The sequence below is a fragment of the Leptinotarsa decemlineata genome, unplaced genomic scaffold (genome assembly GCF_025532065.1).
Source record: "Leptinotarsa decemlineata unplaced genomic scaffold, Ldec_3_MD MMD2_tig00001064_RagTag_RagTag, whole genome shotgun sequence".
NCBI lineage: Eukaryota > Metazoa > Arthropoda > Insecta > Coleoptera > Chrysomelidae > Leptinotarsa > Leptinotarsa decemlineata.
The window spans coordinates 7,206,335-7,233,209 of NW_027412558.1; the positions used below are offsets into that span (position 1 = coordinate 7,206,335).

A 26,875-nucleotide genomic window follows, 5' to 3' on the forward strand; every position below is an offset into this window, starting at 1 on the left:
AAGTTAAAAAATAGTTCCTTATCCATTATAAAAACTCTATACAAAATAATACTCATCTATATAACATCAATTTGAAAACGATCTTTTCATAATATTTGCACCCATTGTTAAACCAAATTGTCGAAGTAAATCTGATAACGTTTTACAAACGATCTCCGTATTTAAGGACACTCCTTGGTTATGTTCATCTGAAAAATAAAAATAAGTTACTATTCTCAGAAAGTACTAGAATGTATTGTCAACGATTCAAAATTGAAAACATAATCTGAAACAATACAGTTGTCAATTATTCGATTCCTCAATTCATTCACATCTAGAACAGGAGTTTTATAAACAAGAGCCTCCAGATGACTCCATAAATACAATTCTAAAGGATTCATATCAGGACTGCGAGCTGGCGAATTTTGAGGTCTTGCACGTCCAATCCAGCGATTAGGATACGTGATGTCGAGATGCTGACTTGCAAGAACATTAAAATGGAGCCCCGTCGTGCATGAATCACATGTTACCTCTTACAAGTACTGACATTTCTTTTAACAAAATGGATAAATGATATCGCAAAAAGTCCATGTAGGATTCACCTGGTAGAAAAAATGGGTCAAATAGGTAGTCACCAATCATTTGTGCCCAAACGTTTAGCAAAAATTGTTGCTGAAAATACTTTCTCTAATAACGTAGAGATTTTCGTTGGCCCAAAAATGGTCATTGTGAAAGTTCATAATAGCATCTCGTGACAAATTCGCTTCGTCCGTAAATGAAATATTTGGTAAAAAATTATTCTGTTTAAATCTGTTTAAAATCTGTTTTTCCGTTAATGCAATATCGTATGAATCAACCACCTAAAAAACATTAATCTTGGGTGATATGGATATAGAAGCTTTCTTTTTAGAACTGTCCATACGATTTTTGGGCTGGACTTCCACCATCTGCATTTTTATTAAAACTCCCAGTATTTCATAATTTTCCAACCCCCACCCAAAAGTTTCTCAATTCTCAGACCAGCAAGAATTTCTAACGACCGGCCGACAATTTTTTGAGAATTGTGAAATTTTTTGAGAATTGTGAAATTTTTTGAGAATTGTGAAATTTTGGGGGGGGGAATTTTTTCTGTCGTTAATAATTGACCTGGTTGAGATTCATGTAAGGCAGATCCGACCTGCAAGAATTTATTTCCTACTACAAGATTACGAGAGCTATGTCTACTGAGAACAATTTGCTGACCTGCAGACCTGCAAAATAGTTACACCCTATTTTACGTTCACTCCATTAATGTATATATGCCGTTTTTTAAATCGGAAACAGTGTTATTGAATTGCCTTGAGAGAGAAGCTTTTTGAAACGAATTTAAGTATTATATTTTTATTGCCACCCACACATTATTCAGTTCAAAATAATTTGCCGAGGCCTGGAAGTTTGAATAATAATTGTATTGTGGTGACCCGTGCCTGCAGCGGCATCTCATTTTAGGTAGGCGATGGTAAAGCCAGTAGTGTTCTATTGTGAGAAATAAATAAATCTTATTTTAGGCTGTGAATTTGCGAGTAACCATCCATTATCGACGCCCTGTATTGTCCATTTATCAGTCTTATTTTTACAGACCACCCTTGAAAAACCCTGAGAGAAAAAAATTGTTTGAGCGATTTTTTGTTCAAATTGAACAAAAACGCTGCCGAAACAGCCCGGCGTTTGGCAATGATTGTGTTAATATGAACTCACTGTTCGACGTTGGTTTGCGAAATTTCGTTCCGGAGATTTTAGCCACGAAGATGATACCCAAAGTGACTGACCTACAGTAATCCAGACCTCTCGCCAACCAACTGCCATCTTTTTAAGCACTTCGATAACTTTCTCACCGGTAGAACCTTCACCAATTAGGACCAGATAAAAACGACCTTCTTCGACTTCATCGAATCCCGATCGTGGGTTACGTTGGCAAAAGTGCGCTGATTCAAAGGACACTTATTTCGACTAAACTGAGTAAGTATTAACCTAGATATTACAGCTTGAAATAGTCTCATTAAAACGGAGAAAACTTTTGAAACAACCTAACAAGAACGTGTAGAGTATTTACCTTCAAAAGACAGCTGCAGCTGGTGAATTGACCCAGGATTAACTTTGCAGATTTGTCTCAGCTCTCCCAGCAAGGCATCCAAAGGAGCAGAAATCTGTTGATCCCACTGAAACATATTTTTTTGACATATTATGTAGGTAGCAGTAATATTTTGGATTCAGATTATTCAGTAGTTATTATAGCAGGACCTTCACGAAACGTATGACGGGCCACGATTTTTTCACCTTATTAGATAGACTTCACATCAACTTTTTGCTATCTGTCGTGCTAATGATCTGGATAATTTATCAAGAACAAACATAAGTTTTTTTTCGAAAACAAACTGTCGTAAGTACAGTCTGGAAAATCAAGAAAGGTATACATACATACACGTACAATCTTATGTGACCTGTCAAAGGAATTTGATAATGTTTCTCATGATATTTTGTTGAAAAAACTCCACAAATATGGAATACGTGGAACAGCATTAGATCTCATCGATTCATGCCTAAAAGACAGACAGCAGTACGTTTTACTAAATAATAAGACATCAAAAACTATAGAAGTCAAATATAGGGTGCCTCAGGGCTCAGTGCTAGGTCCCCCATTGTTCATCATTTACATAAATGACTTACCAACTTTTATTGATACTGCTGATGTTTTTATGTATGCAGATGACTCTACCCTTTTGTTACAGGACAAAAACTTAAGCGTGGTAGAACGTGAGTAAGAGGAAACATTATTAAAAATGGAAATCTTTTCAAATTCAAACGTTATGTCCCTAAACAAAAATAACTTTCACAAAAAATCGGCAAGCGCTCGACGATGAAACAACAGTTAAGCTACTGGGTTTTCATGTTGATGTTCAACTGAATTGGAAAGTACATATAAATGAAACTCAAAAAAGCTATCCAAGGCTCTATTTGTTTTGAGAAACATATTTTTTTATTATTAAATATTTTTTTAGTTTGAGAATACTCTTTACAATATTGTGACGTATCTAAACAAAAACTGTTGTATGACTATTGTAACATACTGTTTTCTGTAAAAAATTTGAAGGTGAATAAATATCTTATCTTATCTGATCTTATCACTTCGTTATTACAGGGGATGGATATCTCGTACACTGTTTCGCAAATTATCAGCACTTCTTCAATAAATGTAATACGTTTGGTGAATCCATGATCTTAGATTGTGCAGACTTACTAGCAATGTCAGCTAGATACAATATGTCTTCCAAGCCACTAGTGGTGAAAATGAATTCAAATTGCCATATGTATAGAGTGGGGCAATTTCGAAGGGCGAAGGGGTCCAATTGAGTGTCCTCCTTGATAACCCGACTTGAATTCTCTAGACTTTTCGTAAGAACTCATTAAACATTATGTATATCAAACTCCATCAGACTCATTAGAAGACCTGTGAGAACGATTCTTTCAAAGCTTTCGAAATTCAAATTCGTAATTTTGAATAAATTCTATGATTCACTTGAAAACATTTATTGAGTTAGTTTTCAGTTGTTTGGAATATGTGCACCACTTTAGTTGTCATGTGCTATTTTGGAACTGTCAAATCAGTGACAATCATAAAAATGCCTTTTCCAATAAATTTCAGCTCTCTTCATCAGTTTAAACTCGTCAAATTCTACCATTTTACTGATTTTCATGAAACATAATTCAAACTTCATATGTAATATGAAGAATACATGCAATATCTACTCCTACTTCTTCTGTGTGTTGCATCGAATTTGTATTCAGTTCAATTATATCTTGACTAAGAATTCGGCTGCAGTTGATTTTATAATCAAAGAGTGTTAACTTCCACGACTGGTGGGAACTGTGAAATTTATTTTTCCGCATTCTTGTCCGCGGTCTGCAGATTGCTATTCCATATGTTTCGTCTACAACTGCGGTAAAAATGAAGCAAGACAACGATGAAATTTAGAAAAGATAGCCTGAGTTCATTTATGTTAATTTCCTCTTCTTGAGCTTTTGAATTTCTGTCATCTCCTAGATTCTCCTGGATAGTAATTCTGAGATTTGTCAAGGGTTTGCGTTTCATCTAACAAGATAACGTGAGTGCCTCATTTGAGTATATGTAAGGCTACACCTGATTTGGTGGTTTTCCCGAGCCGACAATTTCTATTGTGTTCAAAGAGCCAGGTACTTATACTTCTTTTCGTTGTTCCAATGTAGACAGACCCGACCTGGTGTCCCTGAAGACTCTCTGAGGAATTAGCTGATCGTACACTCTCTCTGATAGTTTTATTTGTTCTGAATATTGGTTTCACGTTGTGTTTCTCCAGAATTTTCCCAATCTGGTTCAACATTTTTAACATAGGGGAGAAAAGATTTTCCAATAAAGGGTCTCGCTAGAGTTACTTTTGTGATCTCTCTCCTGGGTCATATCGCCCGCTAGATTTCGGCTCAGCTATACTCCCTTGAAGGCATTTTTAGATAGAGATACGTCGATGCTAAACAATGAGCTAACAGGGTGGTTATGTCTGCTGGAAATATTTCACCAATTACCGAGTTTCTTTGACCGGGACTATCGTGTACAAGGAGACCCCGTCGAAGCTATATGTCTCCTAGATCTAACCTCACTTCTAATCTCTTGACTACCATACAAAAAACTGTTCGAAACAAGAATTTAAGAACAGAAGAAACAAACATGTACCTGTGCTTGCTTTGTTGAACAAATTTCCATCAGATGGGACATCTGCACATTGGTCTTGTTGATTACCATCTGCTCCAAGTTGTAGAGAAGCTGATAAAGGTAGTTCCTTCCGTCCAAGTCCCCTTCCGTAGCCTCTCTGGGTGGAGTAAGGGATTCATCTGGATGTCTTTGGGGAGCAGATTCATCGTGTGACATTCCTATCATACCTGGCTTAGTCTTGAATGTTGCAGTGGCCAGGGCGTAGGATAGCACTGCTGAGTCGTAAGCTTCCATTTTCAGTACTTTCGATGACCTGTATCATACAAAAATGTAAGTATCTACGAAATTGACGTACTGAGATATTATCAGGGGGTCAAAAGATTGCACCAAATAACGACCCCTGAACATATTTCAGATAAGGGAACCCAATCCAACCCTTGGAACGTACTTTTCATAAGCCAAGTTGGCGTTGTCAGGTGATGAACTTAACTAATATCTGAGACCGAACTAGACTTAAGTCTATTTCATTTCCTGATAACGTCAACTGGGTTATTCGAATGGGTGTCGAAAAAAGTATTGCAGTTCTCGTGTGTGGGGGCGGTGCTTCTCTTTATTCAATAACAATATCAGTTTTTAAGAAGTAACCTGAATTATCTGTAGCTATCTCCGTACCTTTCAAAGTCAATTTCAGCAGGTAACAGGCAACAGTTTTGTGTGAAAATTGACTAGGAATAAGGAAAGGGGGTCCCGAGATATGGAGGAAAAGTTGAAAAAAATCATTTATTGCTGTAGTTTTTTATAAAAAAAAGATTACACATACACGCTTTTAACGCGAATGCTATTAGTATGCTATTAGTGAAAAACATGATCTTGTTTAAAATCACCCATTTTCAATGTCTAGAATGTTTTGTAACACACAAAACAACGTTATTTCTTACAAGATTTTTTGACTTTGTTTTCAAATTCACTATTATGGAGAATCGTTGTTCCCAGTTGTAATATGTAGAAATTGGCATCAACATTTTTAATGCTGTTGTGAACAGTTCTGGGTATTCCTTTTTAATACCTTTCCAAAGTTTCTCGATACCAAGCATTGTTAAAAGTTGGAGTTTGAACTTGACATGAAACCACTGTAAGTTCCGTGGGTTGGACTACCTATCGAGCGCGTCCCCAGGTGGGGGATAGGGGAACGGCCAGGGGTCTGGAGGTCCTGTCCGGAAAGCCAATGGGGTCGCCGGACTCCTTGGCAGAAATAAGTAGGGTGAGGAAAACTAAAACCCCCCAAAAGCCTTTGCAAAACATGCCGCCATAGCCTACCAAGCTGAGGAGTAAGGAATCGTGCCGACAGCTGAATGGCCGCAGGGTGATATGCGGTCACCAACGGTCACCCTTGGGGAACTGAGTGAAACCTCATTGTAATCAGCCTACCTCTGGTAATGCGAGGCTCTGCCAGAGGTGACCAACTCTTCCCTTGCTCCTCGTGGGAACACACATGAATGAAACAACAAAAAAACAGAAACAACGAAAACCAATCACGAGGCTGGACAGAAGTGCTCACCTCAATCTAAGGCGGTGGCTGGGGATGAACAGAAATGTCCACCCCAATCCACCGCTTGCAATGAGGCTGGACATAGCAGATCACCTCCAACAGCAAGGGCACTTCCTGCGGCGGGCGCCATGAGCTCCGCCTTGAATAAAGGCAAGGAACCGGCTGCCCCTGCAGAAAAGCACCCTCACTTGTGCACGTCCACAAAGGGAACCCCAAAAAAGTTGAAGAAGCCGCGCAACGACAGTAATATCGCTGCACCTTCCAAAACCTTCGCGGAGGCCACCATGAGACACCTCAAGGTTGCCAAAGAGAGTGTGTGTTCGGCGAGTCTTGGCCTACACCTGCCAATATAAAGGAGATTTCTCCTAGTGACCTGTGCACCTTCCTGGAAAGGACAGGATGGACGATGACCTAGGAGGATAACTCCTCAGGAGGATGTACAATCGGTCACATGTGGCCTAAGTGCTGTGAATCTACACTCACCCTCCCTACTCTACAGATACCAGATACCACTTCAAGTGTATAAAATCGGTGAGATCTACTACTGTCTCTTATTACAAAATAATTCAAGTGACAAAATTTAATGTTTATTTTACTAGTTACTAGTGATTTGTATGTATGAAATTTAGTCATTAGTGTAGTTTTTCAACTATTGTTTCAGAGTTAAAACTGGGGAAATAGCCAAAATATTCAGCCTAAAAAGGGGATCGCAGTGCCTAAAAGTTTGAAAACTCCAGTCTTAGAAGAAAGTTTTAGACTAACCGCGTCCAAGTTGGTTTTTTCCTGCACTGATGATAATTAATACCACGACACCGGTCTGTTGATTATCGACTCGATTGATTTCAGCATGGTCCTGCTGCTGGATGACAGGAAAACATCTGCAAAACTCTGGCACTCTGCACACCTCTTTGAGGTGTGTTGCATAAATGTCTGTGGGATTTAATTCAATGTCCAGCGCGGTACTGGCTGGAGAAGTATTTGTTTTCCGGCGGGCATTGACAAGAACCTACTTTGTCGGTACGTTGGGAGAGAAATACGCATTTTCTCGAACTAAATTTATTGTGATGTTATCAAATTTATGCGGCATTTGAAACAATACTGAAGTTGTTATGCACTGTTTGGAACCTTTGGTGAAATAATGAATATTACTGGAGTTTTATCCCAACACCAAACCGTTTTGATTTCAATTCATTGTTTTCCTGCGTCCCAATTCCACAGGCCTTACGATACCTCATGGAATTACTAGAGAAAAATAATTTCAATAATAGCGAAATTGATGAATTCGTCTCTATCACTAATTTGTGTATGAAACAAAACCGTTTCCAGGTAGAAGGTTGCTTTTATGAACAACAGGAGGGAGCGGCTATAGGTAATCCTTTGTCCACCTACCTGGCAAACCTGTTCATGAGTAGATTTGAAATGGAAACCAAAAAAAAGTCGAAGTATTTTCCTAGGATATAGCTGAGGTATTTGGATGATGTTTTTGCGATATTTGATAACAAAAAATCGAATATTGAGGACTTTGTTTCCTTTTTAAATAACAGATTTCCATCAATAAAATTTACGTATGAGTTAGAAAATGAAGGACAACCTCCATTTCCCGAAGTTTTGGTAATGAGGAGCTAATATGGAAGGCTAGAATACAATGTATTTAGTATTTAGGAAGGAAACAAGCACGTACAGGTATATTCCTGACAATTCACATCACTGTTGACAGCACAAACGTGCTGGGCTGAATTTTCTAGTGCATCATCTTTCGACTTTTCCATACAGGAAATAGCAGTCGTTAACGGTTTCTCGAGGAGTATTTAGATGATATTATAAGGAAGAAAAAGTTTAGGTCAAGAATGAACGAAATCTCGATTTTTTAAAACGACAAAACCAAGATAAATATATCTCACTTTCACCAATGCACGAATAACTTTGGAAAGATTTTCAAGAAACTATGTATGAATAAGGTGGTTTTTAAAACAAGTCATACACTACAGGCACTTTTAGAAAATTCAAAGGACAAAGTCGAGAATTCGGAAAGTCTGGAATTTACGAAATGAAATGTAAGGACTGCGATACAAAATACTATGGACAGGCTAAAAGATCTTAGATAGATAGATAGATACTTACGGAAAGTGTTCAAGTGACTTGGCATGTTTGATTCCATCAAGAGCGGTACATATCAGAAATACCCGACGGATTGTGGCTGCCCATCGTTTTGAGGTTCAACTCAGTACACCTCGAACTACACTTTTTAAGAACTCTTCCATTTGAAGAACTACGTTTATGTGGAATGAACTTCCTGAGAACGTTTTTCCAAATGGATTTAATTCCAAGCGATTCAAATCCAATGTCAATCGCTACTTTCGCACAGGCACCGCTCTTAGAGCGCCTTAATGCTTATCCTGTAGTGCTTGTATTTTGTCCTTTAAAAAACAAAAAACCCGGAAAATAGCTTCGACACATGTAACATCCATAAACAGAAATGCAATACTCTTCTCAACGCGTTTCACCACTCAAATTGACATCTTCAGGAGATGAAGAAAACTCTAATTTCTGGTGCATATACTCTACGCCAGAGGTTCCAATTTTACGTTTGTAACACTCCAAATTATCCAACTACTCGTAGCTTGGTTATGGATTATCCACACTTCGACATATCTACAGAGAGGATCAAGTATTTTTTGGCGTTTCTGTTGATAATTTAATGTGTCGAGATTGACTCATACAAATAATGAGATTCATATATTGTACAGCCTTCATACAACAGACAAATTTGCCTTTCATGGATAAAATAAAAAAAAACTTTTGAAACATAATGTGACAAGTCAGGAGATTGTTCGTAATGAAATTGGGATTGAATACTATGGAATACATGGATGTAAGCATTAAATTCGTGAAAAGACCAACTGATTCGGTTTTAAGGTGTGATGCATGAATTCAAACAAGTGCAAACTTGGTGCTGGCAATCATGAACCATCAAGAGCTGCATACCAAATATGGCAAATTTTTTATAAAACAATCATCCAATTCAAAACCATACATGTTGGCCCAGTCTCTACGGGGTCAATATTCATGGTTTTATATACCTACATCTAATTATTCTTAACCTCGTGTCATTCACCGGTAGTCATAAACAACAAATCTGATTGAAGTCCTTCAAAAAAAACATAACGCAATGAAATATTATTCAGCAGATTTTTCTTAAAAACAAAAAAAAAGAAAAACAGTTATGGGTGAGAGAGTCGTGATTCTATAGGTTTTTTGCAATGTTAGATTCTGGATAATAGTCCCACTAGTCTTTCTAACTTCACTTATACTTACCTTTCTCATCCTTCATCTAACCATGCTCCTAAACCATGTGAATAGAAACTTTACCCCAATTTGTAAACTATTTGTTTTGCTTCAGTATTACTTTTGGAGAAAGTAAGTTGAATACATGTTTAAAGAAATGAATTCTTTGGGATAAGTCAAGTCAAGAAAATAAAAGGTAGAGTATGGTTACAGCACAAGGCTAACCCAACAAAAATTCATGTCAATTGAACTTGTCTCCAATTTATGGGTTCGAGGTAAATTGAATATTTTGTAGAGGAAACTTACAATTCTTTAATCTGAAGCCCTTTTTCGGACAAATCGTGGACTGGGTATATTATATAAAGACCAGTATTATGGGGTTGCTGTCAGGTTTTGAGAGCTATTCAAAGAAAACTCTTTTTGTTGAGCTTTCGAGGGTGCTTACCACCTTCCTCAGAACAACTGAGTATACTAATTAGTATAATAATAATAATAATGGTCTTTATTGGGTGAAATAGAACGTAACATCCAAGAGGCGAAGTTCAAAACTGCAGTTTAGAACACTTCAGGTTTGTTCTACCACTTAACCTTAATGGTTTTTGTATCGCAAACTGATTGAAAAAGAAATTAAGTATGTCTATGAAACATTTTTTTGAAGGAAGTAACTAACAGTGAGAATAATTGTGCATTTATCAGAACCATAAAATGGATTTTGACAATTCCACTACCCTTTGTAGAGAATCAAACCAATTAGAGTTTTTCTGGAAATGGTGCACATCAATAATGACGATAGATCCATCAATAAAAGAAATTTAAATAATCTCAGCCAAATTTATACTTACATTCTAAAATATCAATAAAAAAAAGTCAAGTCCTCTTCTAATCAAATTTTCCTCCTTGAAATTGTCACCGTCAGTCACTTTCTTGAAAAAAACGTTTTGTTTTGTACAAATACTTATTTCCTTTTTCAGTCACACATTGGTAAATAGATCAGTTTGAAGTACAAAAAACATTGTTAATATATTTCAGTTGTCCTGAGGAAGGATCTGGTGTACCACAGGGTTCTGTGTTAGGCCCTATTCTATTTCTGCTATATATGAATGGCATCTCTATGATTGACATATCTGGTAGTTTCACTCTATTCGCGGATGATACTACAATCAGTGAAGCTAAATAAAATAATATCATCCAACTTGAAGAAGGTGAAGAGCTGGTGCGATGCAAATTTACTCTCTCTCAATGCATCCAAAACGAATATATCATTCAAATGTTCGCTTGATGAAATTTCAATAGACACTGCCATATTACAAAATAAATTAAACACAAAATGTCTCAGTGTAATCATTGATATCAGGCTGAAATTTGATGAACACCTTAAACAACTCAAGAATAAGATCTCCTCCGGATGTTATGCAGTTAGAGTGGTTTCAAGTGAGTTGGGTTTCCATATTGCAAAGACCGTTTACCATGCACTTATTGAATCTCGACTACCTTTTTGAGGAGCATGCAACTCATTCCTTCTCTCTTCTGTATCAATATTACAGAAGAGGGCACTAACATGTCTCTGTAAAGTCAAACCCAGATAATCATGCAGGAACTTGTTCACAGCCAATAAAATTTTAAGTCACCACAGTTTTTATCCTAGAGACGGTTTGCCTTATTTATAAACATATATCGAAGTTCAACTTTGCTTTTACTCCTTATGCTACTCGTAATAGCAATTATACCTTTAGACTTCCCATCCCAACTTCGAATTTATTCAAGGATTCCATATACTATAGTGGTGGTAAGTTACTCAATTATTCACCATTAGAAATGAGATCTGCAAATCTAAACAACATTCATTTTAAAAAGACGCTGAAGAACCACTTGATAGACCCTATTATAGTTTGGAAGAGTATTTTAGCGAAACCTTTTAACAATAAACTAGCAATTTATTCTTTATACAATCACTTTAAAAATGGGGGTGTTTTATATATACAATTTTAGATTTTTTTAAAATTTACATTTATACATTTTTGGAACTTTTTTTTATGTCTACATTTGTATTTTTTTTTAAACTTTTTCTATGTATATGTTGTATTTCTTGGACTTTGTCAATAAGATTCAAATCTTCGGGCAATAAAGTATATTGTGATTTGAAGCCCTCAAAACCTGACTGCAACCACAAAATACTGTTCTTCATATCCAGTCAAAATTTATTCAATTCAGAAAAATTCATTTTTTTACAAAACTTTGAGCCACCTATATAGTTTTTTGACTCAAGAATGCCATCCAAAAAGAAAAACAAACTAATAGTAAGCTATGTTATTAAATAGGTAAAGTGATGAAATAGTTTCCATTTTAGATATTTGGAAAAATTATTGAAACACGGAAAACATGTTCATATATAACGAGTAACAGTTGTGGATGAGAGATTCGCTTTTCTAAAGGTGTTTTGCAAAGTTAGATCCTAGATAAATAGTTCGTCAAGCCTGTCTCACTCAACTTATACTTACCTTTATCATCCTTCATCTAACCATGCTCCTAAACCATATGAATAGAAACTTTACCTCATTTGTAAACTAGATGACTTCTCAAGATATTGTGTGGTAATAAATAAATATACTAATACATTCATCTTATTAGACTTCACCATTCACAAACTACTGTAATGAAAGCTATGTTTTTTTGAAATGAGGCACTTTGTACTCTTTGACTTTTTTTTTTGTATTCATCTGGAAAAACCGTCATTTTTTTGAAAGAATCAATTCAAGTTATTTCTTTCCTTAGTTTATTACAAAAATTTGTGAAAATTAACGGAAATTACCAATGATTAATTTCAGTAAGAAAGTAAATTAGGTCTTGTTTGATTATTGTTCATTTTCATTGTCGATAGATTGGTTAGCAACCTACTGGAATCCACCTCTCAGATAATACTTGATTTGAGTAAACACTGATTTAAATGAAAGAATAAATTGGTAAATAGTTTCATGGTTTCATAATGAAAATAAAAGTCCCCTTTTGAAATAAAAAAGACCAAGTAGTTTCGATGATCAAAATTATGGGGTAAAGTTTCTCTACTAAAACGGCATTCCAATTCTACCAAAAATAACAAAGGACGAAAAGAAAGGACAAATAAAAAGCAAAAAAATAATTTAATCCCATTTATTTTGAATTGAAAATAAAATAATAAACATATATACAAACATCAGTTAAAGAACAGTTTAAATTTGCTACCTATTATAACTTACAGATATGTACAATAAATTATATTGGTTGAATTTATATATTTATTCAAAATGACTATAATTTTTTCAATAAATATTGTCACAGTATCAAAGAAGTCGCCTCGATCCATATTTTTATTAAAAAAAGGCACTCCATATAGGCAAAAGGCTCCCATTTAAAAAGATCATTTCAGCTTGTAAGGTGCTCTTACAAATTAATATATATACAATGAAAACAAGGTCAACATGCTAAAAAAATATAATGTAACCTTTAGCACCTTAGTTTCTTTTCTTTCATATTCTACAAAGTCTATACAGAATTACTTTTTGTGTTTGGGAAATACCAGCAAAAAAATCCATAATTAAAATCTCAATATACAAAAATATGGACTATCAAATAAAAAAAAACTGAAAAAAACGACCAACACAGCATTCCGTGATAGATTCTGTCCAAGGATGCAATTAAAACATTGATTTCCGAGCTGTTTCCATGGCCACACTACTACCATGTCCGCTCTTACACCTCACTACCATCAAACTAGATATATATATATATATATATATATATATATATATAAAGAAAATAGTCACAACACCATGAATGAATTACCGAGCCACGTTTTCCAAAGAACTATCAACTCAGGGTTGCAACACAGCACCAATGAAAAACTCACCCTCCTCCATCCATGGAATCTTCCGGTTTTACCAGAGTCTTATCTCCACGGCCAATCTGAACTGGTTTGCCTGGAGGCAGGTTCTGCATCGATTCTGCCTGTTCCCGTATTTGTCGTTTTCGTTTCTTGCTCCACATTTCGTGGCAATCTTGCCATGTGGGCAGCTCGGGGGCGGATATTCTAGAAGAAGAAAAAAAACGTTCAAGTTCAGTTTTTTAATAACGTTTATACAAACACAGTAAATAGGTTCCTTTATCTGAGATGATGAAATTTTTTCGGTCGTCATTACAATTTGAAGAATAACCTTTCATCAATACACAGGGAAAAAAATAGGCAGTTGATGTAGGAGTAAATTACAAGTAATTTATTTGCTTCCAAGAAAAAAGTTGAGTTAATAATAGAGTAACGTAACGACTCTGCTGCTCTTCTATTATAGATCAAACATATTACTAACCTAAATAGTAACAGAAATGAAGTTTTTTGGCTTTCTACTTACTTCATAATTCAAGGAACTTACATTGTTTTTTGTTTTTTATATGCATCTCAAAGGCTAAGCAATAATGTTCAACCAGACAATTGAAACCTCTCAATTATTATTACTTTCCTATTTGCACTTAGGTTTCAAATCCCATTTTGATAAAACACAGAAATAATAACTGTAATCCTTGTGTTCATCCTTGGAAGTATAATAAGGATAATTGAGCTTGTCTTCTACTTGGGTACTACTGGAAAATTATCAAATAATTCACCAGTGACCATTTGTAGAACATTTATTTTGACCTTAATTTGACTGCAGTGTGAATAGAAACCACAGTACAGCTTCGAAAAGGTCTTAAAACCCATCAAAAATATCCTCCACAACTACTCAGTATTAGTCAGTTCAATTTTTCAACGAAATCACAGAATTGCTTGAAAACTGATACTCAAACTTAAAAAACTAAAAGAATCAAAAATAATTTACTGTTCGGGGTTGATGTTCTTCAACCAAGTCGACTTGAGAGCATCCTCGGCCGTTATCCTCTTATCGGGGTCCAACTCCAACATCTTATCTAACAAGTCCAATGCAGAAGCCGACATAAATATGAAATCCTCTCTCAATCTCCTCCGATGAAGCTTGTTGGGTTTCAGAGTGTGAAAAAGTGGTAGTTTGATGACTGAGGGCCATACAGCAGGAGTGGGGGTACCGCAAACCCTCGATATCCTGTCAAGTTGCATCAACTCGGAGTTCGCCTGAAATTTGACAAAAGGAAAAAATTTCAAAAAAGGTATGATGTCGCAATATACAAATGAGCGGAATTGTGAAATAGATATGCTTTTTTGTCTTAAATGGTGACATTTTGTCAACAAAGTCAATACAATTAAATGAATAGTGTATGTACATACTGAAAAAAGAGTTAACATTACAAATAAAAAGTAAAATAAAAAAAACTGAGTTATAATTCAAAAACACATGTATATAACATTAAATTTCAAAAAAAGTCAATTAATAAATATTGTAGAAAGACTTAAATTCAAGTGAAAAATGTGGTGCTTTTTTGTTTTACTCTGGAGGTTCCGATTCTACTTATCAAACGTGGTTGAATGAATTATTCTGTACAATTTCCGAGATTACTTATCAGATTTAGGTATTTATTGCCATAAACTCACTTGAAACAAGGGTTTCTTCAGAAACAGCTCCCCTAAAATGCAGCCGCAGCTCCATATGTCGATAGCAGGTCCATACCTTTCTTCCCCTAGTAATAGCTCAGGTGGTCTATACCACAGAGTGATCACCTTATTGGTGTATGGTCTTTGCCTGTCTTCGGCATTGTAGAGCCTCGCCAGACCAAAATCTGCCAACTTGACTTCCCCTCTGCAAAAAAACAGTGTATCATAGTACCTTTCGATTTATTGTTTTCAATGTCAACTATCTACAAACTCTTGTAAAACAATATGTCAAAATATTGCTCTCAAAAGCATGTTGAATTCTAAAAAAATCACTATAAATTCATTTGAAACTCTTACAATTCATACATATATGGGATACAATGGGGAATGTTCCTCCTGACGAAAATCAAATAGTTTTCATAAAAGAGCTCTAAAACAACGCATTTTAAACCTATCATTTCAACCTTTTTCTTTAAAAAATTATTTAAATACTTAAAAAAGAGGAATGAAATAATGCATTCAACATTTAAAGGGATTCGTTTCTATTTCACCATTTGGCAACATCGGTTATAGCTAATAAAGGACAATGAATCTGTTACCTGTATGAGACAAACAAAGATAACATATTTCAGATGCGTGCTTCTGTTTACTTATGTTCCGAGTTCCAAGACATTCTGTGACATATGACATTTTGTGCACCTCACCTATCTTCCTCTAAATAAATAAATAAGTTTACCAAACTTGTTACTTACAAGTTTACTAAACTTGTTACTTACAAGTTTACCAAACTTGCCAGAAACCAAACCTTGCATAATGCTTAAAATCTAGAGATTTCATCTTCAGCAATGTCAAGGTTAAAACCCCATTCAGATTATTGAAAGGAATTATCGCAAATTTTCTTTCAAAAATATATTAGGAGAACAAAAGTTTGCTCACTATTATCAATCATAAAGTGTCTCCATAGCATATTAGCCCGGTCAAATTGGACTAAAAAATAAGAGTGAAGGTACATAAATTTACAACAAGCTGCAAATGCGTGTAATTGTTCAAAACATAGTTAAACATAAGGTTTTAAAATTCCAAATGATTGCGATGCCTGGAAAAAAATGTATTCGAGGTCAAAGTCAAAAATCCCCATTTTATCATAAAATAACCTCAGATAAAAATTGTAAATCATAAAATTCTCTACAAAAATTGTCTCAATACTTTTTTTTTCTTAGAGCCACTGTTTCTGAGATACAACGAGTCAAAAAGTTAAGTGTAAATTTGTAATCGTTATTATATGCATAAGTATGCCACGTATATACATCTCTGAAGTTGTAATTTAAAATAAATACGTTCAGTATGTACGTAGACATTTTGGTGCCAGAATTACGGTCGTATTTGATGGCTATGATGATTTTCACAAGAAATATTAAATCTGCAGAACAACGTCGTCGAACTTTAGCAACATCTTCATCTTCCGATATTCTATTTGATGAACTTATGACAGTTCCTACCAGTCAACAGAAATTTCTTGCAAATACTCGCAACAAATCTCGGTTCATTTCAATGTTGAAGGGTAAGTTTATTGGCGAAAATATATTGGTTAAACAGGCTAATAACTATGCCGACGTACTGATTATTGAAACAGCTATAGAGCAATTCAATTTGACAAATACAACTATGGTTGTTGGTGAAGATGTATACTTACTCGTACTTCTTACTGCTCGAAGTCCACCTGAAAAATCTATTTTCTTTCTAAAGCCAGGAGAAGCTCAAAGTCAAACCGAAATATATTTGTCAAAAAGTTTATCTACTTTTGCAAAGAGTCAAAATCATGTGCTATTTTTACACACAATAACTGGCTGTGATACGACGTCTGCATTTTACAGGAGGGGTAAAGCAACAGTGTTTAAAATGTTTGAAAAACAAGATTTAGTTCAATGTGCTGAAGTTTTCAAAAAAAGTAATTCGACTCAACAAGAAATTATCACCAACGGGATTCAGTTTCTTCTTTCTATGTACAAAGCTCCAAAAAAAACCACCTGCTTAGATAAGTATCGATATGCATGTTTCGTAAAAAATACTAAAAATAAGAATCAGGTGCAATAGCTTGTCTTCCTCCAACCTCAGTTGCTGCTCATCAACATCTTTTCCGGGTATATTACCAAGTTCAAGTGTGGCTTGGTTATCAGCTAGACTCAAAAGACTGGGGTTAGAAGCTGGTCGACAATGCATTAGAACCTATTCAGACTTTACTCCCACCTGCGCCGGAAAAACTGCCGAACACAATTTTTTGCAACTGTAAAAATGGATGCAGCGCTAAATGTGTTTGTAAAAAAGTTGGACTGTTGTGTTCTCTGGCATGTACACATTGTCAAGGCCAGTCATGTTCTAATGCTGAATCACCAATAGTAGAGGATTCATTTGATACCAACGAGGAAACATGCGATACATCACTCTTGACGCAGTTTACCTACACCCAGGATGAACATCAAGAAGAAAAAGAAGAAGATCAAGAAGAAGAACGACAAAAAGAAGTATTTGAAGGTTATGACTCACATTTAGTCAGTTGTGAAAGTTTTCTCTCCTTATACGAGGAATTGGGCAAATTTTGGATATGCACTTGGTTACCTCGTTCACAGGCAGATGGGGCGACGACAAACCTGTTGTTTGTTGTATGCTTCAGCTTAGTTTGAGGAATGATACACTGACGGAATTCGATATTCAATTATCGAAAATCATCATCTTTATGTTGATGATATACATTACCTTGCACTGACGAGTGGCCAAACAGCCCGAAACCAGTCTGAGTGTGTTCCAATAATTGAAAATCTATTGGGGCAGTTGTATCGCCAACAGCATATGCAGGAATAACTTCTGTGAAGAATCCTGTACTGACACCTGTCGGATATAATCCAACGCCCTTCGTGATATTAGCCAGGGGAGTAGTTGTTTTCTGAGAGGTGTCAGTCCATTAACCTTCTGTGTAGGGAGTTGAGACTGGCCTGAACGAATTGTTCTTAGATAATTTGGTTATGACTCAGATGAATGAATTTTTACTTTTCTTTCAATTTCAATAGTTTTTATAATTTCCACCCCTTCCTGATATATTTTATTATGCAAGTTTTCAATTTGACAGAATCACAACAGACAACGCGCTAAGTACACTACCTCATAGGTGGCGTGGAAATGTAAGCATATAATGACGATTACAACTTTTTGACTCGTCGTATCTCAGAAACAGTGGCTCTAAGAAAAAAAAGTATTGATACATTTTTTGTAGAGAATTTCATGATCTACAATTTTTATCTGAGGTTATTTTATGATAAAACTTACCGTTTTCCTGAAAATGGCGAAAAAACAATTTTTTTTCGAGATGTTTGACCTTTGACCTCGAATAATTTTTTTTCCAGGCATCGCAATCATTCGGAATTTTAAAATCTTATTAACTATGTTTTGAACAAGTACACGCGTTTGCAGCTTGTTGGAAATTTATGTACCTTCCAGTGTCTAGATTGACCGGATTGATAAAACTTAAACTTACTTGTTGTTCATTAAAATGTTACTGCATTTTATGTCCCTATGAAGAAAATTCTTCTTGTGGCAATAGTTCAGGCCATCCAATAGCTGCTTCATGATGCAAGCATTGTTGAGTTCATTAAAATCGACCATCCCAGATTCCAGAAGGCCCATCAGATCATGGTCCATATATTCGAATACCAAGTAAAAAGAACCCTTTTCCTGCAACACCCAAAAATCCAATGAGTTTTGATAAAAAAATTGAATTTCTATCGAGACCCTTACCTTCCTAAAATCTACAGCGTCCTGTTTGTCAGTTACAATCTCTCGCAGATTAACTATGTTTTTGTGATTCAGTTGCCTGAGAATTTTTATCTCTCTCACCGCAGTGATGGGAAATCCTTCCTTTTCGTTCTCCAGTCTTACTTTCTTGAGCGCTACCAATACATTTGCTTGATTATCTTTGGCTTTGTAAACCTGACCATAAGTACCTGTGAATCATATGACTTTTTTAATAAATACTAGATGAAAATCCATTATAATGTATTCAAAAAAACACTTAATGTGAGATTTCCTCTTGAAAGTTTACAAAACCATGACACGTGTTTCTCTATGCAATAGCATCTTCGGTATCACAATATGTGACGCACCCAGAAATTATCATCCGACTGGACCGTGGATTAGGTGGAAAAAGATAGTAACTTATATTGTTAAGTATAAAATGGTTAACAACAAATGTCACAGTTTTGAAAACCTTCCAATGTAAAAATCTCCCAGTAAAGTGTACCAATCAATTAAAAAAATAATTCAACTCAAAGTTTTCACAATAAAAACTTCCTACCTTCGCCAATTTGCACAATGACTTCGAACATATCCACACATCTTTCGCCCCAATCTTTCCCACTGGTCTGGAAATTTCTCGAGCCTTTTCTTTTGAGAATGGTCGGCCTCTTCGTAGGCAGTTTCGGTTTGGGAGGTTTCACTTTTTCTATTACGACTGGAATATTATTTCTTGGAGGTGTGACAGGAACATCTTCATCGCCGCTAAGCTCTTCCGTTCCAGGAATAACTGGAATAAAATCTATTTCCTTAAACCAAAATGAAGTCAACTATTCATTGATAGATTGTTATTACATCGATTGATTGATATGTGGTAAAATTACATCACCACATGTAAATATCTTTGCAATCTATAAAATGCCCTTATCAGAATCAAAATCATTTTATTCATCACAAAAGAATACACATTGTGTGGTGAAAACTACAGAATATGTAACTTATCGGACTAGTCAAAAAAAAAATATTTGTATATAAAGTAGATTGACTAAAATTGATAAAATATAGACAATACAATATCTAGTGTTATATATATAAAATAAAAAAAATAAAAAATAGGGATGGACAAAGGGATTATAAAGTGGGAATATGGTACAACTGCATAAAAAAGAGTATAATAAGAATGTACAATTATAACAATTATACAACGAATTTAGTTGAGGTTTGTACAATTATAATTTTAAAATATAATCAGGAGCCCAGAAACTCTTCTACGCTATAGAAAGCTTTATCACTGAGATATGTTGATATTCTAGTCCTAACTGCTGACTTGCTACCGCTCATATTTATTAGATTTTTCATCTTATTGAAACATTTTACACCAACATATTTTAGGGAATTTTGGCCAATGAGAAGCCTGGAAAAGGGCAGATGAATATTTTCCTTATTCCTTGTATCATGTGCATGTATTTGATCATTTTTCAGAAACGTATTTTCATTGTCCTTTATAAACAATAAGGTAGACAAGATAAGGCAAAGATTTATTTTATTTATTTATTTATTTATTTCAACGGACAAGCCAATTTTTACAAATATCTTTTTATAAATTGTACATGTGCTTACAAACTAAAGATACATCAGATGTTTTTAATCGATTTTTTGAAGGATAATAATGATGAATTAAACAATTCCAGGTTAAGATGGTAATGATTTGCTGATTTCAATATCCTACATATTGTTTCATTCTGACCATAATTGGTTCTACAAAAAGGAATTTTAAAAATATCACTATTTCTGGTTCTTCTATCATTCACAGAGAGAGTAGTACAAAGCTCAACTATTTCTGGAGAATCAATATAGCCGTTTAATACTTTGTGGACAAACACAAGATGAAGGATTCAAGACATATTTTTGTGGAGACTCAATATTTTCTACTGTTTTTGGGTTTATAACCTAATCTAACCTTCCACATTATGAAAAAATAAAAGCTGAATCAATAGATAATCCGCTGAAGTGTAATAAAGGGTGAAAATTTACTGCATAATATTAACTACCGAAACCGACCAGTCAGTAACTTGTCGTATTAATAAATTTTGTCTACAAATTGAAAAAATCAATTGAAAAAATTAAATATTAAGACTTAGCTTTCCTAAGTGGTTAAAGGCAAAATTTATGAATACGGCAAGTTATTAACTAATTAAACTTTTCAGTAGTTTATATTCTAGTATAACACAATTGTATGTAACAATTATGCTAATTTTAAAGAAAGATATTGAAAAAATTAGCTTCTCTATAAAGTAAACCATTTTATATTTTTCAGAACACAATATTCAATAATTTTATTGTTCAAAGCCAAATTCTCTTTTTTATGGTTCTGTTAGTGGTTATCAACATTAAAAAAAACTTTTCATGAATTAAATTCAATTTATGATAACTTAACCAAGAGGTAAAAGTTTCTTTACTTTTGATCGAAAAATTAAGTAATGTTGTGTCATCCACATATAACTTAATATTACCTTTAAACAATAATTTCCAAACAGAATTCATGTAAATCAAAAATAAAACTGGACCCAAAATAGACCCTTGTGGAACTCCGCAAGTGATAGTTTTCAATAACCTAGCATATTTTCCTAAATACACAAACTGTTTACTGTCAGATTAGATAATGTTCACAAACCATCTATGAATAATCCCTCAAATGCCAATGCTATTTAATTTTTTCTATAAAATATGCTCAACTGTGTCAAATGCCTTTGCAAATCAAGAGATAATAGTCCACATTTCAAATCTATCTTTTTCATAAATATTCATTCTCCAGAGTTTGTCAATAATGATGAAAATTAATTTCTTCAAGCTGAAAAGACATATCTTTCTGTACTCTCTCTCTCTCTCTCTCTCCCCTAGCACTTTCTCTCTCTTTCTCTCCTGTATCTCCCTTCGTTTCCAGTATTTTCCTAATAACGACCTTCATACTCAATATATTATACCTAACCTAACCTCTTCACCTTTAAAATATTAAAACCAATCAATATATTTGTAACTCACCTGGTGGCATAGGTAAATCCTTGACCCCTTTTCTCGGTGGAGTCTTGGCCCTTATACTGACTGGAACAGGTGGCAAGGGACTAGGCGTCCGACTAGGAGGAGAAACGATTGCTTCCAGCTGCGTTTGATCTATGCCGGGAGGTAAAGGCATTTTAGTAACGCTTTTCGTCTTCGGTTTGGGTATTTCTACTGGCTGTTTCTTTACTGGGGACACTTCTAATGGAACAGGAGGAGCACTAGTGAAGTTCATAGATGGGGTTACAGACACGGTATTATTTACAGGTAACGGAGGAGTCTTGGGAGCAGGAGGGCTTTTTGGTATTTCCATACTGGTTACGTTATCCCCTTTGGGCAGCTGGATATCGTTCAGCTGATTAGTAGGCTCGCTATCAGGAATTGGAATATCGTCGATATCCATGGGCACGGGGTTATCAATAATATCCTTGCTATCTGGAATCATAAAAACGTTGAATAGCAAATAATTTAAAGCATCACAATTGATTCTCACCATTCTTTTGGGAACTATCGGTTTCATCTATACTAGAACTCCGTTTTGCAGCATCCGCAGCTTCTGAATTTTCTTTAACCTCGGAATTATTCTGTTCAATTTGTTTAGACAACTTTTTCAATTCCAATTCCCTCTGGTACTTATCCTTGATTAATTCCGCAAATAAACTTGTGTCTGTGATTTTATTTTTCAACTGTAATGATCTGAATGAATGGGGAGAAGGACTCCTCCTATACCTATTGTAAATAAAACAAAAATAAGTTGAAATAGCCAACTGTAACTATTACAATTCTCAACATTTTTGAAAAATTAATTTTATTGACAATGACAAATATTATTAATGAAATATTATTCTGAATCATGCCATTAATAAATATTGAACCAGTACAAAATAACTAAGAAGGTGTGCACTTCATAGTTAGTTCTTCATCAATTCAAATCACCTGCTTGAGAGAGCTTTAGATAATACTTTTTAATTTATACTGATACTAAATATATGCAATATTTTCAATATCCACAAATGTTAATTTATCTCTTTTATTCTGGGTCATATGAGCTAACAGCTACTGACTATCCATCTGTAAAGATTATATACACTTCTCTAATAATTACTTGAAAAATTATGAAAATTCTCTATTCTATGGGAGTATGAATATGTATTTAAGAGATTGGAAGATTAATTCTAGATGGTTAGAAACTACACTAAACTTTGAAATCTCTTGGTGTGTATCACAACACAAGGATCTGTGCAATGTGAAATTCTATTGTTTTTTTTATATTTCAATGGATGGAGTTTCATTCCAAAAAAAGAATTCTTGCAGATGAGTCCTCTACATTAACTTCATGTTAAAAAAACTAGTACATAAATAGAGAAAATCTCATAGGTGAGATCAGGAAAACTTTGTGGGTAATCTCAAATCATCTTCTTTCTACAAATCTATAAATTATGCAACTAGAACATACAGACAATTTGGAACTTATACTGAAACATATTTGTTTTCAGTTTCAATACAATTTTGCTAATTTCGATTCAAAGAAAAAAAATCAGATCAAATCAGTATTCAGTAAATCGAAAAATCACTCACCTCGGACTCCTATCCCGTTTGGGACTCCTTGACCTGTGTTTCTTTCTCCTGGACGGCGACGGACTGGCGTAATGCCTACTCCTACCGTAACTTGAAGACCTAGACCTTCTCCTAACGACTGGACTCCGACTTCTCGAATACCTCTTCTCCCGCTCCCGCTCTCGCATCCAGGCCTTCTCCCTCTTACTCTTGTGCTTTCTATGCAGTTTCTCTCTCTCCATTCTACGTCTTCTGCTGCTAGGAGTCATCGATCGATGCTTATGTGAGTGCATTATCGGGTCTGGGGTCGCAGATATGTACGGGGACTTGACGGGGGACAACTGATCATCAATGAGGATGGGGGAATCCCTTATTCGAATCGGTTCGTCCGAAATATAGTGATTGTACCTACTAGAGTGATGCAAAGGGGGTGTATGGGGAGATTCTCGGGGTGTATAGTCCCTCGGATACTCGCGATACTTTATGGGAGGAGTCTTCACAGGTGGGGTGGGGCTTCTGAGGTCAAACTGGGGTTCGGGGGATGCGATATGACTGTCATTGGACACCGGCGAACAGGCACTCGTGTCTATCGTCGCTTTGACGTCCGAGGCTCCTTTAGCTGACTCGTGGTGTTCCCAATCCGACAGAGGCTCAATCTCGGGCCTGGGGGGCGTTTTTCTAGGCGAGCTAGTTTCCGAACCTGCCGATTCGCTTGCAACGCTCTCCAAGCTGGTACTGCGAGACCTTTGCTTGGGTTTCTTCTTTTTCTTCTTGGACTTTTTCTCTTTCTTGTGCTTCTTGTCTTTCTTTTTTCGCTTCTTTCTGTCGGAGCTGTAGTCCTCCTCGTACGTAGGAGAAGCCGCCGGGGCAACATACTCCACAGGTGACGTTTCTACTTTTCGACGGTGTTTTACGACTTTTACTTCACTAGAGCGTGAGGAACGCGAAGATATAGACAGCTGTCTTTCTCTGACGAGTATCGGAGGTGATGGAGACCTTGGTATCATCGAAGGATCCAGACGATGCCTTCTTCCTGAAAAAGAACAATAAATGTTTGGTAAGGGGCCATTCAAGTATTACCTAAGCATATTTACTACAATTATTTACCCCCATCCCCATCCCCTTTGTCAGCAAAAGTAAGCAAAGCTCTTACCCCCCTCCCTATGTCTCTAGACTCCTCCGCCCCCATGTCATAAAAATTAGCAAAGAAAAGACTCCCCTCCCCCTATAGTGCTTACGTAATATTTGAACGGTCCTGACTCATCATCCAGAAGTGGAATAAGAATATTTGGTAGGGAAAGAGAAGGAATTGCTATTCAAATGATGTTCTCTATTATTCTATCATTTTATTAGGAATATTTCCACAAAAGATAAATTCAGGCATATTATTGAAAATTTCACCCCCACTGAAATGTTATTATGCAGATGAAATTTTTAAATTTATACTAATAATCTGAACTAGCCTACAATAACTACAGTTAAGTACAACAAATGAAGACTATATATTATTATAGGTCTACTAAAAAAAGGGTATTGTGTCAAGACATGAACTAAGTAATCTCTAAAAACCGAAATATCAAGTGTTTTGTTCATTTTTTCTTTCTCTTAACAATCACTGTTCAACACTGAGGTCATAATTATGAAGCTAGAGTCACTGTGACTGGACTTGAGACTTCAGCTGAAGCATAACACAACAAGCTTGCCCCTATCAAAGGGCAAAGTCAATATATACATGGAATTACTGTAAGAGATAACCAAAATGCTATTAATTTGACACAAAATTAGACACTTTTTAACAGAAGTCAACAGCCTATAAGTTCTCACTGGAGAAAGTATCCCAAAACGAACTGAATTTCTAGACTCAGAAGTAAGGAGAATTAAAGCTAAGTGGTAAACACCAAATCACATTTTCAAGAAGCAGATTGATTTGCAATAGTATCTATCATATCAATAGCAAGTTGCAAGAACTATGACGGAATTGGCCGATACTTGATGTAAATCCATAACTAAGGTATTCAAAAAACACTTTATTTGTGAGATTTTCATTAAACAGTTTTACAAAAATGCAACACGTGTTTCGCCATACAATGGCTTCTTCGGATATGTCTTTACTTACTCCGAGAACTGTAGCAACCTCGCAAATTGCAGAGCTACCTAGCTACCTTTCAGTTTGAAGTAATACCATCAAGCATTGCAAAACTTTCAGCTATTTTTGGCAATTCTTCTGACAGTTGTCTTGGGAAATTTTCTATGAAGAATAATAACACATTTTATTTTGTGATATAATAAAACAGGATTCATTCCATTTCAAGTTTTCACACTCCACAAACTGTTATTCAATATCTCAACAGGATTTTTTTAATGTTCTATTTCATGCTGTTGAGGTAAGCCATTAGTCATTTAATTTGAATCTTCAATTGTGAATTATCAAGTAATAATAATAATATTCAATTTGTATTATCAGAGCAGAATATTTAGGACTTTTTAATAGAACCTCTACACAATAACAATCACCACAATACATACATACTAGTTTAAGACATATTGTACTGAAGTGTCAAATTAATTTCAGAAGATTTTTATGGCGATTTATTTTTGTTCAATGAGAAGTAATGGAAAATTCCACAAAAATAATATCTCAACACTGAATAATTTTTGGTTGCATCATGTTTTCATAAATACATCACTTTATAAATTATATAAAGCACTCACACTTTCCACCAACAACAAGTGAAGTAAAGTAATGCACATTGATTGAAGTTAAAGCAAAATGCTTTAATAAAAATTTAGGTAGTTTTGAAAATTTTACCAAGATGTTAATATTATTGATCTAACAGTAAATAAGAATGAAAATCTAACCTGGTGAATGTAACATAAGTGATGTCTCTCTGCTGATATAGATCTCCTCTTCCAGGCGAGAATACCTGTTACGGTGACTACTTCTATGCATTGTATCAGCTTCTACTTCCAGCTCACCATCCTCACTAAGTACAAGACTGCCCTCTTCACCACTTTGTATTTCCCCTGCTTCAGGACCGGATAAATCCTCAGAGCTTACATCAGAGTATTCAACTAAAGGTTTTGCTTTCAGAAGTCCTACGTAGTTATTAGGGGAGCCGTTTTCATCTCTGTGTCTACGCTTTTTTGACTTCTTGGATTTATCCTTGCTCTGTTTGCCATGCCGACTCTTTTCCATTTTACGAACTAATCGTAATCACTATCCAGCACATAGTATATCGTGCTGGTTTGCCTGAAGGCAGTTTAGTCCTAGGAAAACTCCACATACTCAATATTTGAAAATTATTTGGTTATGTTGACATTTATGTTGGCAATGTTGGCATGCATGACTGGGAAACTGTCACCGGAAGGATTGTGGACGGCGAGTGTGGTAATTATTTAGGCAAATTAGAAA

General features: G+C 35.3%; 1 protein-coding gene and 1 non-coding gene across 3 annotated transcripts; both read right to left on the reverse strand.

Annotated features, from left to right (window-relative positions):
• On the reverse strand, positions 1 to 26,659 carry Cdk12 (Cyclin-dependent kinase 12). Of its 2 annotated transcripts, XM_023174520.2 has the most exons (13): positions 26,323 to 26,659; positions 23,485 to 24,496; positions 22,400 to 22,635; positions 21,892 to 22,341; positions 19,412 to 19,639; positions 18,856 to 19,061; positions 18,596 to 18,792; positions 15,067 to 15,271; positions 14,381 to 14,649; positions 13,420 to 13,599; positions 4,724 to 5,015; positions 2,072 to 2,177; positions 1 to 188 (listed from the first exon to the last, which is right to left on the reverse strand). In XM_023174520.2, exons 1-13 carry the CDS (start codon positions 26,657 to 26,659, stop codon positions 67 to 69), a joined length of 3,840 nt encoding a protein of 1,279 aa, XP_023030288.2. In that variant the 3' UTR covers positions 1 to 66. The 2 variants fall into 2 exon arrangements, with proteins under 2 accessions (XP_023030288.2, XP_023030274.2); XM_023174506.2 differs by lacking the exons at positions 1 to 188; positions 2,072 to 2,177; positions 4,724 to 5,015 and having other exon boundaries at positions 12,668 to 13,599; positions 19,412 to 19,651.
• On the reverse strand, positions 14,122 to 14,255 carry LOC111518280 (small nucleolar RNA SNORA16B/SNORA16A family). The gene has a single exon (XR_002723937.1). It is a non-coding gene; the product is annotated as a small nucleolar RNA SNORA16B/SNORA16A family (small nucleolar RNA).
• Positions 26,660 to 26,875: the final 216 nt, after the last annotated feature.

Excerpts from the sequence above, each read along its gene's own strand:
- Cdk12 (XM_023174520.2), bottom strand. The coding sequence starts at position 26,659 with ATGGAAAAGAGTCGGCATGGCAAACAGAGCAAGGATAAATCCAAGAAG. Across the intron at positions 13,600-14,380 it reads AAGAACATCAACCCCGAACA|AATATCCGCCCCCGAGCTGC; the intron begins GTAAATTATTTT and ends TTCTTCTTCTAG. Across the intron at positions 5,016-13,419 it reads GATTCCATGGATGGAGGAGG|GTCATCGAAAGTACTGAAAA; the intron begins GTGAGTTTTTCA and ends TGTATGATACAG.